Here is a 21,227-nt window from a genome sequence, read left to right on the forward strand (position 1 = left end):
TTGCGCAGACAGCCCGGTCCAGTCAGCAAGTCCGTCCGTCCGTCAGTCAGTCGTCAGGTTATGGTGTATTACCCGACCTGGACGATCTCCGTTACCGAATCCAAATGGTGTTTTAATATTTTCACCATCCATCCATCGTGCACCAACCCTTCCAACCTGCTCACCCTCTGCGGTTGCTTTATTTGCTTCGTTTTTATGCGAAATCGTAGCGTAGCATAGCGCAAAACAGAGTACGGTAACGTACGGCATCTAAATGGCATACACTGCGCGAAAGGTGCTTACATTATGCTGCGTTTTCGATGCAGTTAGTGGCAGCACGGCTTCTAGTGGCAATTACCATCGCATACATTATGCGCCTGGATTTGATCCGGCTGAGGAAGGAACTGGGGGGGGGGGGGGGGGGGATGGCCGTGCACTGTGGCACTAAATGTGGCTCAAAGTAAAATGCTTTTCCTGCTTTTTCTCGCGGAAGAAGGAAACGCACATTGCGGGCGGATGTGCATGAAAGCAAAGGGTGGAGTACAGAAAGTAAAATAAGTAACCAAAAAAAAATGGGAAACACAACCCAACACCCAAATGTGTGCTTTTCCCGCGTAATGCCCAATGGTCGCTTTCTGGAGATGCTGTCTTGTGCGATCGTGATGAGATCGTGTCCGATCTTGCAACGCTCGCATCTACTCCTTCTCTTTCTGCGATGTGCTTATTGTTATTCACCACTCACTTTAAGGTTCATTATTGGCACAGGAACAAATTTTTCGGTTAATTATCGTTTAGAAGCGCAATTTATTGATTCCCAAACCGCAGCATGTGTAGTGAAAAGAAAAGCCCAAAAAAAAAACTTTAGTCTGTTGCAACTTCCTACCAGTTTTGTGTTGCATCGAAAGCGATGCAATTTGGAAAATATTTGTTTCCTTTTTTTGGACTACAAACAGTTGGAAAGTACCACACACGCGAAGGGAGCAAAAAACCACACACATTTGGCCACCAATTGCCCAATATTCCCAGAACCTTCAACAAAGTGAAGCCACACTATTTTGATCCCGTTGCTGTTTAGTTTCTAATTGAACCATTTCTGACTCTAGAATAACTGTTCCGTTCTGGAACGTTTCGTAAAAGCAGCGGTGCACAAAAACAGTGCTCACCAATTTAGACCACTTCCCTTTCGCAGCCATCGTGTCGTATTAACGATTTCACACACGCATCGGGAATTAATCAAATTTCAAGGAATAATGCGAACACATTATACCCGTTCGCCTTTTCATGATTTGGAGACCTTCTCTCACTGTGTTCGCTAAACCAAAAAAAAAGGATGAAAAAATCATCTCCAGACTTGGCCATTGGCAGGAAGTAACTCTCGCCAGTCATTGAAGGACTGAGTGAAAGAAATCAAATTATACACCAATTTGGTGGCTTTCGACTACCACTACCAGTACTCGGGCTTTTTTTCTAGCACCGTCGTTCCTTGCTACTTCAATCCAGAAAAAAACCCTCCCAATGCCCCAACTCAACGCAGAACCGTTGAACAGTGATTCTAAGCGCCGACTTCTTGCTCCGTCTGTTCTTTTATTCGGTGGTCCCAGCCTTTTGTCTCGCTTCTCGTTTACCCCTTTCTTCATCCCAAAATTTCACAACCATGAACGGGGCTCATCAACGGCGAGCTGGATTATTCAGAGCTCCAGAACCAGAACGTCGTCGATTAACGATTCGAAATGCGAACACAAAAAGGCTGTCTGATTTGGGATAATAGTATTCTAATCACGAATTTAAATGGTATTATTGGAGGATTAGAGCGCGAACGGTGGTTACGTGAGAGAAAACTAGTTTGGGTTTGTTCAGTTCCCAATTTGGCTCCCGTGTGCTGTTCATTCGCACCGTAGAGAGTCTGTCTTGCAAATAAAAAGCTTAAGAAACGACAACACCATGATCCGCTTAATGGAATGCGTATATGTGCAGAAATTATTGACCTGTCTACTGAAGGTGTTTGTCCAGTGGTCGATACTACTGAAACACACCCCGTGCCCTTTACACACAGGAACACTAATGGAAAAGGGATCGTTCAATCTCTTTCAACCTTTTCGGTTGGTTCACATGCTTCACAAACGGAGATCAGAAACGAGCGTCAAAACCACCAGTGAGCCCTCCATCACGATCAAGTTCGCCAAGAGCCGTTTAATAAACGATCTGAGGGCAGACTCAAAATCTTACCATCTCCGAAAAAAAAACCTCCAACATTGCCCAAGAGATTAGCTCGCTGGAGAATGTTTCGCGTTAATTAAAATGATTCTTTTGCGAATTCGCTACCTTCGGTGGCTGCTCTTTCCGGCGGTTGCCATCGTGGAGAAGGCTGGAAGGAACCGCTGCTGTCAAGTGTCCGATTTTTGGCGATCGCGATAATTTACATAAATCAATAAGGTGCCTACGAGCAGAAGATAAACGACGGCAACCGTCGGAATAAAAATAAAAACTAAAGCTTAATTCAGAGCCAGAGAAAACTGAGCAACTAAAAGGAACACCACCATGCAAAGTAACAGCGCGAGACTGTTCGGATTGTGGCGACCGATTTTCGGGGCGAGATTCACAGATTGAAATCTCGCCTCGTTGCACGGGAAACGTCCGATTCGGCTTTCTTCGGGAAACGCGATAACGGACGACGATAATGATGGATAAAAAGCGCGCTGCTGGTTCAAATTCCTTTGACGATGGTTCTGTATTCTTTGTTTTATGTTCATCTCGCTATCCTATCTCATCCCGTTTCGACCCGTTGCGGGTGATCTGTTTCTTTTTTCTCCATCTCTTCCATTTCGGTGCTTTCAACAATACACATTTAATTAAGATGCATTCTCCACCCAACCAAACAACAACAAAAACACACACAAAACTGACCCATTTGTCAACCGGGTGTGCGTATAACCGGGGATGGACCACCAAAATCACCACCACATAACCATATCGTTTGGAGAAGAGTTCTCATTATGGAAGTTTTTTTTGTAGAAAATTCGTTTCGGGAATTATGTATAAATTTTATGCGACTCCTTTCGGTTTTCTTTCAACGTATCCCAAAACGCGTTCGGTTCATCAGTATCTTGACTCTATACCGGTGTGTTCTGGTTTTCTGTTTCCCGGCATGAGTTTCATTCCTAAGCAGCGGGTACCACTTTCAGCCCAATTGGACTGTTGGTGGTAAAACGTTACGAAACAGATCTTTATTTTTAACACTTTGCAAAAAAGAAAATAAAAAACAAAACGCTACATAAAAACCACCACGACACAAAATATGTTCCTGAGCATGGAACGGATGGAAAACATTCGTGAAAACCACCCAAAAAACCATTCACCCGATCTTTATAGCAACATTCTAGCCATTCTCACATTACCGTCGGGTGCGGGATTAGACGCGAAAGGGAGACATACGATTCATATTGCCTCGGTGACACACAGCCGGGTCAATGATGGCGTGCATAATTCTTCCTTCTTCCGCTTCGAGGTCTTCATAGTGCATGCGACCCGTTTTTTTTTTGTTTAATTTATTGCCACCCGTACTCGTATTGGATGTCTGTTTTTTCTTCCGCCCTGCAAAACGCCACACCGAATGGCAGCGAAGCACCCTTTTTGCAACACAATCGCACAAAGTACGAACACAATCAGTACCAAACATCGATGCAGATTCCGTGTGATCGAGCGCTTCAAAACCGACGACGAACGTTTAAAAAGTCCGCCGACGCCAAATTGATTTGCATTGACATTTACCACAAAACAAAAGATATTGCGTGGTATCGGCGTCACCGCTGATGGATGTTGTTGACATTCGGCTGTATTTGTAGTATTTCATTTTTGTGTTGATGTTTTTTTTCTTTATTTCTAGCACAGTTTGATTGTGGTCCAGCCTTATGTCTTTTGCATTTGTTTCATCGATTCCCACCCCAAAGGGGTGGGTGTCACACTTACCCTACGCGGTGTATGCTTAGCCCTTTTCTACCAACCTCACTCTGTGCGCTATCGGAAAGTTTGAATCACAACCAACAATGGTGTCCGATTGTGCCGCTTGGTCGCCTTGCTGTTGGCACGTTTTTGTTTTATATTTTCAATCAACAGTTTACGTTACGAAACTGCAACTATTTTCCCACCGCAAACGATTGACGCTCACCCACAACCCTGGCTTGGAGTTTGAATTTTTGGGGCACGATACCGGCTCAGATAAGGCATCATAATTATTGGGATACATCTCGCTACTAGCGGAGACTTCAGACTGGTTGGTTTACTTTCCCTGTTCAAATTGCTTCTTTCTTTGGTTGCATCGCAAGGATGGTTGCTGTTGAAGGAGAAAACACGGAAAACCCCCTTGTTTATAACCCCTGTCGAATACCACTAACAAGATAGCCGACCATAGTCTAGCAAGGTATCGGAATCGTACGAAAAGAAACCACCAAAAAGACGCCCATCATTATCGTTTCGTAATCGATGCTCTTTACGCTGGCTCGACAGGCCTCAGAATTCGGCCTTCGATCAAATTGAAGATTTATCTCAAGTCTCTCGCTACTCACCGTCCGTCCCGTCTTCATTCCGGCCTAGGTAACATCTGTCCCACAGGAACGCGCGGGGACTCGAATTGATCGCGCGGTGGTCGCTCATAAATAACCGATCATTAATGGGACCTCCCTTTGGCGCTTTGCGGAATTGCACTGATCTTTACAGAATCGTGTCCATTCGGAACGATGGGTTTCGGGTTTTCCTCTTCAGGGATAGTGCGCCCATCGACTTCTTTCTAGTTCGCCCGGAAGCTCAAGGCTTCCTGCGGCTGTACGTCGGCGTCTATGATTTAGCTCCAATGTTACCGGAGCGTAATGATCGACGTCAGTGTGCGCTCGCTCACACGCAGCTAGCTGGATTATCCGTCTTCGTGCGCTTTATAGTCCTGATTCGATCGACGGCGAATTCGTTGAGAATCGTGACAAGAATAATGTACCAACACCAGTTGTTGAGTGAAAAAAAGGTTAATTAGCAGCTCCCACCGGTTTGCCATCCGAATTTCTCATCCAATCGCTTCTCCGAAAGGTCCTCCTTAATGTGCTCTATCATTAGGTGCAAGAGAAGTAATGTTTTTTTGTTGTTGTGTGTGTACTTCGTTCACTACCTTTCTTCTTGATCGTCGATCAAAACGAGATCTAAAATCACGCGATACGCCAATCGAAAACTTTTGCCCAGGAACGTGACTTACCGTACCGCGGCAGTACTTTGCGGTGACCAGCTAATTAACTCATTAACTTGGCTGCGCACAAGACGTAACGAAGCGCGCGCGCGCACGGAACACAGCGGGATGCCAGCCCAACTTTCCTTTATCGGAACGGTTTCAGCTTTTCGCGACGGCCAATCCATCATGTTTGCGATCGATGCCGATAGGCTAAAGTTGGCCTTGCTACAACCATCAAAACCAAACCCACAGACAAAACACAAACTATCGCCAATCATCGACACCATGTTCAATCCAACACCAGCGGGCACATTTCACGCATCCACGTAAGGATCTCGGTTGGCATGGGTTTCTGGCTTCAATTATCACTTCCAAAACCAATACGTTGGCCCATTTTGTACATAACTGCCATTACGGCCATTCACGACTCCGTCTCCAAGAAGAATCATCTTCGCATCATCTTGTGTTCCTTCCGAAAAACGCCCGTCGGAACATATCAATTAAAGATAAATCATTTCACAAACATACGTACGTACACTTTCCAACCTGGTCACAACAACCGTTAAATGTTGCAGTCGATAGGAAACGGTAGCAAGAGCAATAGTACCGAAGGAAAACCATCCATATTTGTGGTGAAGCATATTGTGGCCCTAAAAGTGTTGACAAGTGATGGCATTCTTGTGACCTCCTTCCGGAATCTCGTTCCAAAGTCCAAGAATGGTTGTCATTAGGGATGAGGAAAAAGGTACGGCCATTTTTTTTTTGCGCTTGCGATTTGACAGCACATGAATCTGCCCTCCAAATCTAGTTGTGTCCCAACACTGAAAATGACAAGTTATGGAGCGCTACCGACGACAAAGGTAGCCGCGTGGACGTTGTGCACGTTCCATTTTTGAACATAAACTGTACAAAGTTATGTTTTACATTTCGACCAGTTTAACACTGGCAGCCGATAAGGTTATAAGCATTTATTACACTTTAGCGTGGAATGTGCGTGCTTTGCGTAGAATAATAATGCCACTGTTGAGATCACTGAACCGAGCTTCGTTTGGGGAATTTCGAACCTAGGGGCTTCATCAAACTCATAAAAAGCTAGTCAAATCACCATTATGAATGCGTTTTCATTCATCGGATTAATAAATCAAAACCCATAGCAGTGTGAAGCACACGGTTGCGGTACTGTGCTTCATAGGCAACACATTCAGCTAGGCCGACGTTCGACTATCGACTCACGTAGCAACCGTAAAGTGAAATCCAAACAGCTTCAAAGGGCGCTTGAAAACAAAACGGGCCCTTAGATAAACATCCCTGACAGTGCGACGTACGGAGGAGAAGGAGAACATCGAAACTTTTGGGTGAAAGAATCTCCTTCAAACAAAGGTAGTGTGAATAACAGCTATCAAAAATCTTCAAACATACAAGAGCGTTCCGATTGGGAGAGCCCGGCTGAGAAGTTATTTTAAAGTTTCTAAAAAAAGCTTACGTTCGTGCTCTGGTTGGAAATTAGTGCGAGTACTGCTTGATCGGCATTTTATTATTTCGATTCTTTACTCTACGCCAGATCAAGTGTCCTCAAGCAGTTCGAGCACCAGACCTCACGGTGTGCTATACATCAAGCTTTTAGACTTTTAAGTACCTTTAAGCAAGAAAAAAGCTAGGAATTCTTCGTATTTGGATGCTTGAAAAAGAAGTGTGATTTTCAACTGATCGAAAAAGTTGAAAATAAACTGATCAGAAATTGGTTGTCCGATAATTAATTTCCCATAAACGCTTGCACCTCACCGACCAAGCTCTACTCTTTTCAACGGTTTTGGGATGATATTCGGTCCGGTCCCCCACTACCCTCCACACAAAGATCCGGATCATGCCGGTACGAAACCAAACAATGAAGATTAGAGATCGGGCCACACTTCTTCAATTATGGTCACACAATAGTTTGCGAACGTGTCCGAACGTGTGTTTCGGGATCGTGATTGTACTCCCATTTTTTATTGCTCCCTCTTTTCCGAACGCACAAACCACACGCTACGCAACGTAGATTGGAAAACAAAACCATATAAACGACACCCATCCCGGGGGGTGAGCCCGGAATCGAACACAGCCCAAACCCCATTCCCCTACGGGTCTTGATAGAACGTGGGGCCCCGCTGCCTTGGTTTTTGGTTTCTGGGGCTGATTAAGAGATTTTCTAATGCTCAATCGTGTCGTCTCATCGGATGCGGAGGAAGCTATAGCAAACGCAACGCAGGAAGACATAGACAACATACGGAAACAAACGGGTTCTTTGTTTGTGCGCGGCAGTTTACCGCCCGTCGTGCACAGAGTCCAGTTTGGATCGCTCGCCGGTGATGGATCTCTTCTGCCAGTTGAATTGGAAAACGATGATGATGATGAAAACCAGAACCTCATCATCCTAGATCTTGCCCTGATGCTGGGTGGACGGGTTAAGCTTTTATTTTTACGATACGCCTATCCAACCCACCGTACCGCCCGGTTTCCCTTTTGTCCTACCCCGGAATGCTCTCCATACTCCCCACGACACACCCAACACTGATCGTCTTGGTTCGGGAAAGGGATGGGGGGAGTCGGTTTTTCGGGACGCTTTGGACGCCATTTGATTTCCAATTAACTTCACAGCATAAAATGCGAGATCCGCGCACTGCGGGAGATAAAGCGTTCGGCGTTAGGTAAACGCGCTCATAGATCGTTCGGTAGACCACGTTTATCGGTGATGGCGGTTCGCGTTTGCTGTGCTGTACGTCAAACATTAGCTGTCCGTTCCCGTAGTTGTTAAAGAACGGTTGCACGATTGTATATCGCAACTCACAACCGTTGTTGTGCGTCATGAGCTGCAAAATGTTGCGTCGAGCCTCTTTCGACGCAAATGCTATCACTTCATGTTGGCAGCAGAAGCTACCAACGATGAAAATTAGCCGGGGGGGAGAAGCAAGAATTTGTGGTCAGTGACCACATCCAGGTCAAATTTTTGAAGATCACTACAAACGTTGACTATGAATGTTTTTAATTCTTTTATGTTTCAACGATTGGACAGAAGAAGAAAAAAAAACATTTACTTTATCCAAACACGATGCAACCCCAAAAAAACGGACAACCTTTCAAGCAAATGCTAAACAAATTGTGCTTCCGTCACCTGCTATATATGCATTTCTTTTCGGGTTTGTTCATGCTGCCCGAACACCGAATGAAAATTCTCTTCAAAGAATGCATCCGGCTTCTGCTCGATTCAACAATTCAATAACAGTCCAATTATTTAAAGTACGCTTTACAGTAATGAAATGCAAACAGGGTCGAACCTTACCTTGTGCCCCCGTAAAGGAAGCAGCAACAACCAAAAATTAACCACCAAAAAATGGAAGGTTCCATTACATTGCAGGAGAGTGAAAAAAAACCACACTAACACACACACACACACCCGAAGGAAGGGCGCGCACGCACTAATTGTGCGGTCGTGCGTGCGCGGAAGCATAAATTAATACTCTCGTTAAGCTCGGACCGCCACCCGAGTGTCATAATGTTTGTACGGTGCGACAGGCTCGCACATCCGCTCCAGTGGCATTTCGATGTACCACGAGCTCACCAAAACGGGGGAAGGTAGATAGAGCTGGATAAATTAATCTAGACTACCTTCCATTTCTACGATGCGCCCGACGAAGACGACGACGACGCCGACGACGACGATGATGATGATGACAGGGCAAGTGATCACAAGCTAAAACCCTACGGAAATGGGGAAGAACCCGCGAAAGAATCCCTGGGAACACGCGCCGCCCGAAGAGCTGTAGGAAGGTGAAAGAATAGAATACTTTTGTTATTGTTATCAACCGTTTTAATTCAATCATAATAAAAGCTCCTTGCGAGACCCAGATCGGTCTCGCTTAGATGCTATCGTGTGCCGCGAGACGTAACGATTCAAAACGAAACGAGAAAGGGTATCCTAACCGCATCTTCCTCGTTCGCCTTGCCTTCCGAAACGATCATTGTATAAAGCGGGATGGAACGTTTACGTGACCCTTCCAAATGGTGACTTAACGGGAGGGATAGAACGCGTTTGAGGTATTTGTTGGGGTCTGCGCCGGGAAGGGCAGATATTATATTCAAATTAAATTACATTTTCCGGACATTTTTGTGTATGAGCCAGTGTGTATCACATGGCACACCGCCGGTGGCATCGCGGATCTACGGCACCGGGGTTTCGGTATGAATGAAGTATCGCTCGGAACAAGATATGTAAATTGCGGTTTACCCTACGCTGCAACCGATCGCATTCGTGCAGGTGAAGGAAGAACGGCATGCTTTGGCTGAATGAAGGGATGAAATGGGTGCACGGGATGGGTGACGAATCGGATGTTCTGTCACCGTGTTTACACACACCTTACCCCCCTTAGTACGCTCCGGTTTCTCGGACATATTAAGTGAGAGATCACGCGATGAGACACTGTGGAGACAACTCTTTAGACATAAATGGAGTTCCCCGGAGAGCATGGTTCACGGCAAAGCGGAACCATCTGTTTTGGGGGTGGGGTGTAGTTTGATGAAGTAGACAACCATATTTAAGTGTATTGTTTTTTTTTTTTGCACTACCATTCCACCAGTTCCAACAACTCGGAACGCGTACCGGTGATTACCAGCTTGTGCCGGTGACACATTAGCCAAGGTGTCGCGATTTGATCCACGGTGTGCAACGTCTACACACGGTGAAGCAAGCCGGGGTGTTGAGTTATTATGTGTGAATACTACGTGCCATAACGAGCGGAAACGACGATCTCACCCGATCACGGTCGTTCGCATAGTTCGCACCCAGCACCCCGTGCTCCCATCTGAAGCTGCTCCGTCGAATGAGCACCGGCATCTAATGAACGATGGACGGCCATTGGCCCGCGCCGCACGATGCGCTGTACTCGCCTCGGTAACGTTTTATGAATGAATCTTTATGATGATCTCGCATATGTTTTCCGCACGCCTTCGCCACCATCGTTTAAGCTCGCCGCACGTTTCACCGATCGGTTTTTGGCGGGGCTGAACCGTTTTGTATGTGCGACCACGACGACATCGGCCGAGAAATGATAAACCCGTGCGGACAAAACGTTGGAAAGATTTTTATCGATCACGCTTGTTTGTCAATTTGTTGAATTTCTCAAAAACGCTACCCGATCTTTCTTTTTTATGAGCCACGCTCTTAAATTAACACCCCACTTTTGACGGATCAATCGATGTTCGGAGTGATCGTTCGATTTGATACCATCGAGATTTGGACACCGACAGCTGTAGGGGAACAGAGCGAACAGTGTTTCATGTTTTCTAAATATCACATTAATTCGACACCCTCCGTTTTGCCCTCCGAAACCATTCCGCATCCGTGCGTGATGTCGCTATCATCTAACAAGGATCTTCGAGCATGGCCGGTCGTCGTATCTCCGCACACGAGTCTGGGTCAAACGTCGAGCTGAAACATTTGAGAAACGGGCTAAAGGGAAAGTTTGGAGAGAGAAAAAAGATGGCGCACCGTACCACTGTCGTCGGTGTGTCAGTGACCCCACTCGACAGGATCCATAGGTTGATCAAGAATTCCAGAAGCACTTCAACATGTTTCACCATTCTCGATTCCCTCGATTTGGTTCGCCATCAGCCTGATTTGTAATTCATCAGGGTCCGGGGAGGGCGAACCGATGTACGCCCGGTCGGTCGTAACAATAACAATTGTCGAAAAGTGTGAAATCACCAAAATAGGAACCGGAGTGTAAAATAACAACAACCAAAACGGTAAGAAAAACGAGAGCATAACCGTTTCAATTCGTCTCTTTTCTGCTCTAATGATGGCAATGCAGTGACGGTGCCCGAAAGAAAAGCCCGGGTCCGGCCTGAAAATATTTTCCATCCGATCCGTCTGTACGCCCGGTGTCCACCCCGGTGGCAGTGTGAGAATTATGTGTGGCAATCTCATTAATGTAAAAATTCTCACGATCTTTTCGTACCCTGGTACGCCAACATTACACATTCGCTGAATGGCTCGTCTAGAACGTCCCGATTAAGTGCGTAAACATTCTCATTCCGGTCGGTCTACTTCGGTCAAGTGCTTGCAGCGGGTCCGTGTCTTTCGGAGCACGGTAGGAACGCCGAATAGTTTTTGGAAGGCGACTGACTGAAAAGGTGGCTGAAAATGATCGCACGGATTCGGAAACATTTCACGCTTGCTTCGCTACTTCATGTTTCATCTGTTAAATAGTTCTTATTCTTTTCTCTTTTTTTTTGCTTTCAGAAATCGTTCACACTTATCCTACAAGCTTTAGATATGTACAACGAGTCATACTCAAGTAAGTATACACTAAACACGACCCCTGATATAAAATGGTTCGATACTTTGGCCCCTTTATCCCTTGGTGCGATGGATTTCTACCAAGACCTTTTTAAAATTAATTGTTGCTTGGCCGAAGTAAAACAACGATAGATTGCATGAGGATGATAACTGGACTGGACCAGTACTTCAAACATGTGTGAAACAACACACCACCCTTGCAGGCCGGTTCCGTCGATTCGTGTGAATTAACTCAAACGACGAACGTTAGGTGCAAGTGATGGACCTTCAACCACATCCCTGGTTTGTGGGCTACCGTACGAACTGCACGGTAGCTTTTAATCGAGGTCTTTGAGTGGTGTTACCCCCACATGCACTACGTCAGACGTTAACTAAAAATTAGCATAACGATCTTTCACTTTTGTTTGTTGTTGTAGACTGTTTTTTTTTTTTCAATTCTCCAACCATTCCTGGCTACCATCACTACACGATCGCTGTAGAAAAAAAATCACACAATTTAACAATTTGTAACAGTCCATGTTTAGCAAAGGATCGTGCCATACATTTGCTATCATTTTCTTTCTCTGGTGCACACTTTGCTGTGATTTCTGACGCTTTTGTGTCGAGCTGAATAATGGCTACTACCACTAAGAATGAAGGCATACTACCCTTTCCTGGTTCAAGGCAGCGTAACTTGTGCATCAACTATACCAAAGTATCAACAATGCTAATTAAAAACATAAAGCTGCTTTTTCTATTTGACCCCATCCAACCTTCCGTGGTTTACGTTTCCTTTGGTTTTGCTTTGTTTTTTTGTTTCAGTTTCCGAGCGACTTATTGATGAAACATCATTTTCTGGCGTTATTCTACCGTCGCACGATTGGAATACATTAGACCATATAGGAAAGAGCGCACGAATAACGTACCGGTAAGTAGCGAAATCAGACGAATTTATCAACTCCAAAATACTTTCACCGAAATCATAAATCACAGCATAATAATGTGTAAACGTTTTGTTGTTTCCTTTACAGTGTACGAGTACAGTGCGCAGACAACTACTACAACACGACCTGTACAACGTTCTGCCGGCCCAGGAACGACCAGTTCGGGCATTATACCTGTGGAAAGCAGGGCAATAAAGTGTGTCTTCCCGGCTGGCAGGGAGCAAACTGTGAAAAAGGTATGTACAGCTACTTACTTACCTCTACTAAGGTCCAAAATAATTCACGAAACCATAGCATCAGTCGTGTTAAGGAAGATCTCGAATACGTAAAGCGTTTTTTTCTGTGACAAACGTTCCAACCTGCATACCGGCTTGATGTTATCATTTACACAAGATTAAGTCATGGAACGATTAACGAATCACCCAACCCCAAAAGAGAGCACCCATACAATGTCTAAATCTCACAGAAAACGCGGTAGCAACAGTCCAATGTGAAAGGTCAATTTATGTAACCGATCGTTCGAGGATCGTTTCGATGAAGATGCATTCAAGCGCCAGCGCGTGATCGAGAGTCGAGCTTTTTTTAACGAATCGTTTACGTGCGTTTGGTTTGGAACTTCTCTTTCGCATGGTGGATAAGACAACGTTCACGAGATTAGACTAATGGAACTTTGAAGGGAAACCGAATGCGCCGGAATGAACTTAACAAAAAAAAATCAAACAAATAACGACCTCCAAACCGAATGTTACTAAAGTTTACCAACGCCGGTGAAAATTCGATTTTGGGGTTTTGTTTTTCTTTACGTTTGGAATTTTATTTCTTCATTACTCTGCCTTATCTTATCCGATCGCTGGGGTTTTATTTGTTTCAAAACAGTGATGTTTTCTACTTGCACGCATTGTCTTACAGCACGTCACTCAGTGATGGCCGGCACTGGTTTTATATTGTATTTTATTTTACTTTCATTTTCCTGCGTTATCGCTCCACTGGCCAGTACCACACCAGACAGACGGGCGGTTCATTTTCACGTACCAGATACGTTTGAGGTTTTTCCTTTCACTTGCGCTGATTTGTTTTATACGTTACGTTTTTTATTTCTGTTGATGTATGGTCGCCAAGTTTCCCCTTTAACACAATACTTACATTTTCTTATGTGACTTATGCCACTTTCAGCAATCTGCAAGCCAGGATGTGATCAAATACACGGCAAATGTGACCAGCCGGGTGAATGCGAGTAAGTACCACTTGAATGTTATAACATATGAATTAAAATAAAAATGTTGACTGATATTAGCGATTTTTTATACGAGTTATTGGGGTGAACCCGGTATTGCTTCGTTTATGATGCATTCGAAGATTTGTTCGAATTGCAAAAACTACACCGGAGCGATAACTGATCAGAACGTCGAACAGAAGTCTAGTTTCAAACGCCATACAACAGACTTCGCCGTAAAACTAAAGATAACGACATCCCGTCGTTATCCCGGGAAGTTAGACTTCTTGTCACTCAAACGCATCAAAAACCTAAGCTCATATTTGATTAAATAGTGCAGAGGTTTCTTGGACATGATAGACTTTATTATGTGGAAGAGTTAATCGATTTCGGCCGCTTGAGACCCAGACGTATCAACGCCATCACTCTATCTCAGTCCACGAGGCCGACCAAAAAGGATGTCGTGCAATGCCATTCGAATGACATGACCGGAGCCTTGAAGAATAAGAAGGTAGTGAGTTCATACTACAACTCACAGGGCTCCTGATTGTAGTGATTTCTCAATACATTCCTTCTAACAAAAAATTGAAGACTACTCCGAAAGGCAATAATACTTCTTCATCTCCATTTGATACAGCCGTCGCTAGGTCGCTGAGGAATTGTTCAAGAAAGATTATTTTTAACTTTCGACAAACATCGGTATCCTTCACTAATCAACAAGATTACATTCTGAAACGCAGGCTTACGTTCAAATTCAAATATAACTCTGATTGCATGATATTTTCTCAAGCATTACCTTGCAATACAATCCCTCTAAGAGCGTCTTTTCCAGTTGGCGATTTCTATCATTTGCAATTTTGCGACACCAAATGCTTGCAACAAATGTACCATTTTCCGTTCGATGCAAAGTCTAACCACCACTCCCACACGAAAGAATGCACTCGTAGGAGGGTTTCTCAAACTCAAAACAACCTCCTTAAAACCTCGAACCAATCATCGGTCGTGCACCCGGTACCTTCCAGTCCAGGGTGAAAAATAACCAATACCAGACCGTATGCCCCATCGGGACACGATCGCGTCGTCGAGGTGCGATCCTAAGTAGAACAAAGTAGGGCCGGAATGGCGATCGTGTCGGCACCCCATGAGCTGCCGTAACCAATGAACGCGAATTACCGTTGAATCCTAGCCGATGTTTCGATCCCATCCGAAAGGGCTTGTGAGCACGGATGGGCCGGTCAGTTGTGGGCTCCTTTTGCATTGACGGTGGTAGACCAGAAAAAGAAACAAAAACAAAAAGCTCGGTCGTGATCGCACTGTGAATTGTTTTTCAAAACCCGTTTGAAATGCTTTGCTTGCGAACGGGGTGATCGACGGGGATGTGTTTTGTTTCTCAAACGAACAAGCGAAAACGGCTTGTAGCAAATAGTACCTCTCCCCTAATTAGCTCTTTCTTCTATTTTATTACAATCGAGCAACGATTTGTTAGCTCTACCAGCGCCTTCTACCCCATTTTGTCCTCTTCTCCGTTACTTCGCATTATATTCGAAGATGGTTTAACGCGTTTCGGTGAAAAATCCGTTTTGTACCGATCGGTTTTGCATATTTGCTTTTTTTTGTTGTTGCCGATCTAAATTCGCACAGTTTAAAAACAAATACTACACCCGAACGACACGACGGTCACAACTACCGTACGCGATTCTCGTGCCGCTACCGCTCGATGGCGCTGTACCGGTCGTTTGATCGTGTACCGGAATATGTCTCCTTGGGTTTTCGAAATTACTGGTACCAGTAGGCAATTGTATCCTACCGGTGGAGAGCCAAGAAGGGAGGATCCTGCCGTACCATGAAACCCATGAATCGATAGTTCGAAATGGTTGTAAATTTTCGAAACGGCAAACAAATGATCTTCTGCGATCGTACCATGGGTGGAGGAATTGTGGTAGAGGAACACCAGAAAATTCCGTGATTCCTTGGTGAATACAGCTTAAACACACCGTGTACCTCACATGAAACTAACTCAAAAAAGCTCCAGCCCCATCTCCGCACTCTCTCACTAGCAGCTGTAGCAGCAGAAGGGGTTTCAAGCGGGTGGTACCGAAACATAAATTACATCCAATAGCCCTAGTAAATATTTTACACGCTACAAATAGGCGATGCATAGGGCTAGAGAATGAAGCGCTAAATAGGTAGCTGAAGAAGCAGCCGCGAGGATGAGAGTGGAGGATGGTTCGCTTGTTGTTGGCTAATAAAACAGGTCGTACCGGTAGCACAGCGTTACACCACTTGTGGATGTGTTGTACACGCACGCGTAAATAAACACTGGGAAAAAAGAGCAGCACCTTCGCTTGTCGACCTGGCTCTGGCTAATTTATCCTGGAACGCTGAAAACAATAGAATTGTTTCAATAGAAATTGCATCCACCAGTAGCAGGCCAAAGAGAATGCTATTGGTTTACAACCATTACCGAAAGAATGCCAGCCCAGTGCGATCCATCGCCAAGACTACTCCTTCTACAGCTTCCCATCAGCTTCTCTTTTTTTAAACGAGCTCTGGTTAAAGTACCGGAAAATCGCTGCAATTATACTATTACACCTTAGCGCCTTGTGGCAATAAAAGGAAGCGATCGTTCCATTTTCGGACTCATTTTCGTCCGCATGCAACCGAGAGTGTTGGATGGCTGGTGTCTCGTCTAACCGGGCAAACTATGCTACGGACATCATTTTCACCAAAACTGACCACATTTTGCCCATAGCTGACCCATGCTACTGATAGAATTCGCTCATGTGCTGCGTTTTCATAAAAGTCCATCATCGTGGGTACAGTTTTTTGCCCCTTTCCACAATCAATTAAGCTTCAACCGGTGCGCACCGACTGTCCCTAATTGACGGCAACCTGTCAACGTAGGGGACAGCGGGCGACTTAATTTAGTCCGTTCGGCACTCCGCTACCGCACCGTAAACGTAGCTCATTGCCAAATGAACGCAAAAGCCTACCGGCGAAAACCATCAACGTGATTATCGCGCACAAAACTGACAACACAAAAGACCCGACCCTGTTCCTTCTTCCGGACCCCCACTTGCCCCATACACACCCTCTACCTTAGGTTTTATTTTAGTCCCAGTAGGGCGGTAGGTTGTCGACAAGCTATTTTCACAGATCGCTATCACTAAAAGCTCCATAGAGGGGAAGAAAAACAGTCTGGCCAGTGTGTAGAGACCCATGTTGCGAGCTTCCTTCCAGATGGCTCCGATCCAGATTCCCATTTCATAATTATCGCGCCAGATCGCGCCCTGCATGGTTGCTGGAGTGTTGCTACTAGTTGCTACGGGAAAACGGTAACTACCAGGCGGTGGCGTTGCGCGTACAGCACTCTGTCTCTTCCATCAGCCGTCCGAACGTGACGGTCCGATGTTAGTTACCTTTTACGTCATAATTAATTAATTTAATGAATTGAAATTTAAACCATCCACCGTACGAGAATCGCGTGTTCTTCGCTGGTGACGCACGGGAATGTTACAATACGGCCAGCTGGCCCATGCTGGTGTCTAGCTTAATAGACTCAATTTGGACCAAGCGAGTTAATATGGTGTGCGAATTCTCGCGCTCGGAAGCTGTCAAACGGTCGAATCGATAATCGAACCGAAAGCGAGGGTGAGAGTCCAACCGACACCAGAGACACCGATTTTGGACTAGGTCTCCGGGGCTGCCACTTGCTAGCGATCAAATCAAACGTTCCTATGGGTTCTCCTAGGAAACGAGAGCAGTTTGATAACTTTCACACCGCTTCTCACGCCACGCGGTATCAATTTTCTTCTGATCCATAAATCTGTCAACCGCTTGGAAGAAAATTTCCTACACCACCGCTAACCGCAATCAGATCGATCACACTTTTGTACCGTGGTGGCTATTGGCCACGTATCTTGATTTTCGCCAGCTAACTATCACCAAAAAAGGACGCTCTGTTGAAGCATTGGAATTGGTTCGCAATCCTCATAGCGAGCCGTCTGTTCGGTACAGTCCTTGCACTACTGCTGACTCTGCACACAGTAACCTAAACAGCGATGGAACAAAACAAAAAAAACTAGTGCAATCTACACGCCACAACCTTCGCGTTTGGGGTTAATTCCCATCGCGCTACATACCAATCTCAAAAACCGATCCCTTGTGTGTGTCGTGTGAAACGCGTCTATTCTCCAAACCGGTGGATCGCTTCTGTGGGCGATCGCGATTATTTGCGCAAAAGCTACAAACCCACGAAACGTCGCAATCATCGGCATCCACTCATTTCGGACGTCTTGGTAGCCGGTTCGTACCGGGAGCAGCGTAAACACACTTCAAACGGTTGTTTAATCATGTTCATAATGTTCCCTGTTTACAACGCCAACGCCGATGTCCGCGCGGTTGGTAGGATGGCAATTACTTTCGGTTTTCTTTTCTCTTTGTAGCGAACGATCGTTTTGCGAGCCGCGAAATGAACGCTTAATTATTCACGCCAAAGGATCGCAAACCATACGGTCCGCGCACGGTTCGTGCGACAGAATCCTTTCTCTCATCGCGTGACACTGTCTCTTCTCACATGCGAGATCGCTGTTCGATTGGGAACCCTTCCAGGTTGAGACTGTTTTCTTACCGCTTCTGCCGCCATGTGCCACCATGTGGCTGTGCGGGAACCGAACAACCGATCGCAGTAGTAGTTCGATAAAACGTCGCTAAACCGAACGCATTCAGCGGTCCCTCTTCTGGTAGCATAATAATAAATACATTAAAGATAAGACAGTAGCGATATGAGCGTCCGCGCTGCATTCATTAATATTAAGACGACTCGGCGCTGTACTGTCGTACGGCGGGGAGGCGTTTTTTTTTGCTGTGTCCTTCTCAATACCACTCTTATTGGCCACGACGAAGACCTTTACAATCTGTCCCTATTTCCTTGTGTTTTTTTTCACTTCATTCTGCTCAATGTTGTACCACATGTAAGCAATCCTGGTGGACAAATGAAACATCAAGACGCGTCGCCCAGCACCGTGTACTTGCTTCTACAATGTCTACAACCGAAACTGCAGCAGGTAAAGGTAAAGACAGACTCATCCAGCGAACCCCCCCCCCCAAGCAATGCTTCCTTCATGCGAGAATCGCCAACCAAAGCGCGGACTCCGTTGTAAGCCCCGTTTGTACCGAACGCGAGCTTTCGTTCACATGTACCCAACAGTAACACACAATATGCACCCAATGACAATCGATATGGCAAAATAATAGAAACATAGAGCGTGCTGGAAAGCGTCTCCTTCTTCCGTGTCACGCGCAACTGAGCGGAAGGAAAAATATATTGACGGTATAGAATTAATTGATTTATCTCAACCTCGCAATCGCCCACTTATGAACAACGAATCGGCCGGTACGAATCGATTGGCAAGTGGTGTACGAAAAGCTTTGTAAACACCAATCAAACGCTTCCCATATTGCTTAAATGATCCAACGAAACGAGTTTTGCAGGGTTTTCCGTGTGGTACGTTTTCGGTAATAATTAATAGCATCCAAGAACGCGCACCAATCGTGCGAAGAAATATTTCTCCACCCATGCCACATCCTTGCTAACTCCTGTCGAGGAACTTGAACAAGTCCTAGACCTGTACAACTGGCTTTCGGCTTAACGCCAAGAGGGATTTCTGTCCACAAAAGCGAGGAGTGTAATCACGACGCAGAGAAAAAACCAGAAACGATTGAGCACTTTTTCCCTTTTGTAAGACCCGGCAAAACAAAACACCTCTGACTCCAGTTGAAGTTCCTCGTGAAGCGTACGGAGTACAAATATAAACATATCATTACTTATTATTAGCTGCCCTCGTCGGTTGGTTGGGATACGTTTTTATTTTGTTTTCATTTAACTCCCGCTCGTACATTCTTCCCTTGGCGGTCGTGTGAAATGAAAGCGGAGGTTCTTATCCCTCTTGTTTTAGTCGGCTTAATGGGTATACGTGTTACTTTTGCACTTTTACATACAAACACACACACGAGCGCGCGCGGTCGCTTATGGACGAGTAGCTACAAAATTGCAACCGCAATGGGGCCGAAGGGTTCAGCAACAGCATCCCCACAGGAGCAAATGGGTTTGCGAGATAGATGAGTCTAATTATCAGCCCAGCTCTACCGGTCATTGGTGGTGTTGGTTTGAGGGTGAAAAATTGAACACAAACCGGTGAGGAGAACAAACCTTCAGTGCGAGTACACTTAATAAGTATGCAAATGGAATTTGTTTTTACGTTTAACATCAGTGGAAAAAATCTATTTTTCCGTATTCTGAGACGTCGATGTTCGTAACAGGAATTTATGTATATATCTTGATTATAGAAGTAATTTAAATAACGATTTTACTTACGATAAAAAAGAGTTTAAGAAATTTTACCCATAATATTGTATCATGTCTTATCGCCATTATGGCATTAACCATTGTCACGTGGTTATTATTGGTGGCGAAGCGAAAGCACCCGGTAAACCTGTATCCGGATATTCATTATGTCCCGCATCTCCGCGAAAGTCCCTGGCGAAGCACCACGAATAGACCTATGATGAATGATAGGGGTTAAGAGAAGCTAAAAAACGTAAATAAATCTTTGCGATCGAGTTGAACAAAAAAAACACACACACTATGTACATGTAACAAAACAAGAAACCAAAGTCAGCACACATAATAATAAAAAAAACAACTTGCCCCGTAATGGGAATATATGCGACACTTGGCCGTGAGAAGAGATGATTGGGACGTTGTGTGCCATTTTTTTCCTTGCCCAAGTCATCCTTTAAGCTCCATGGACGCAGGTTTTTTTTCTCTTTCAAAAAGACGTCATACTAGCGCAGTACATGGTGCTGTGGTTGCCAGTGGTTGTGTGTGTCTAGAAATTTATCATCAATTTTTATTGAAAAATAATTGGTAACTTGTAGTATGATCGCTAGAGTACATGGCCCTTTTAACCATTCTTGCTCGTTGCCGTTCGGTACCGGCAAGCGACTTCATAGGACGAGTATAAAAAGTGTAGATCGTAGATCGTACGATTGCTCACCAGCTACAGGATCGCCCAGCTCGATGCGTTTCGATGCATCGTAAGACATAGCACGAATGTATCATAATTATCCCATCAAAAGGAAAAACCTGTAGTATAGACAGTACAGACAGAACCTCGGTATATTCCAGAGAAAAGCACAACTCCTGTTCTCTTCTTGCTGCGAGTTATTTCTCCGAAAGTTCTTACCGTTTCGCTTAGCTTTCTTTTCTTTTTGGGTTCGCTTTCGAGCCTACCGGACCATTTCGCTGGACCGGATCGATGCGTTCTAATGAAGCGTGATGAAATGTTTAACCTCATTTCTGCGTGATATCGCCATTTTCCGCGGCTCGTAAGCGTGACGGAACCTAATAGGAACCGCGTACGATCGATTGTGGCCCAAAACCGATGGCAATCCGGATGGGCCGGTACGGCCGAAATATGCTGCACGCCCGTAAAACAAAAGCTGATAATGAAGCATAATCAACTGTACAGAATTGATGAACTTGAATTGTGTTGGGCTCTCGCTCAC

The 21,227-nt window shown here is 45.1% G+C and overlaps 1 protein-coding gene across 1 annotated transcript in view; it reads left to right on the top strand.

Moving 5' to 3' along the window:
• Positions 1 to 21,227, top strand: part of LOC125761255 (protein serrate) — a 104,642-nt gene that overhangs the window by 39,101 nt on the left and 44,314 nt on the right. The window contains exons 4-7 of the mRNA XM_049422208.1: positions 11,466 to 11,520; positions 12,324 to 12,429; positions 12,533 to 12,681; positions 13,619 to 13,679. Coding sequence (XP_049278165.1) covers positions 11,466 to 11,520; positions 12,324 to 12,429; positions 12,533 to 12,681; positions 13,619 to 13,679 — 371 coding nt within the window. The remainder of the gene's footprint in view (positions 1 to 11,465; positions 11,521 to 12,323; positions 12,430 to 12,532; positions 12,682 to 13,618; positions 13,680 to 21,227) is intronic.

The sequence above is a fragment of the Anopheles funestus genome, chromosome 2RL, assembly GCF_943734845.2.
Source record: "Anopheles funestus chromosome 2RL, idAnoFuneDA-416_04, whole genome shotgun sequence".
NCBI lineage: Eukaryota > Metazoa > Arthropoda > Insecta > Diptera > Culicidae > Anopheles > Anopheles funestus.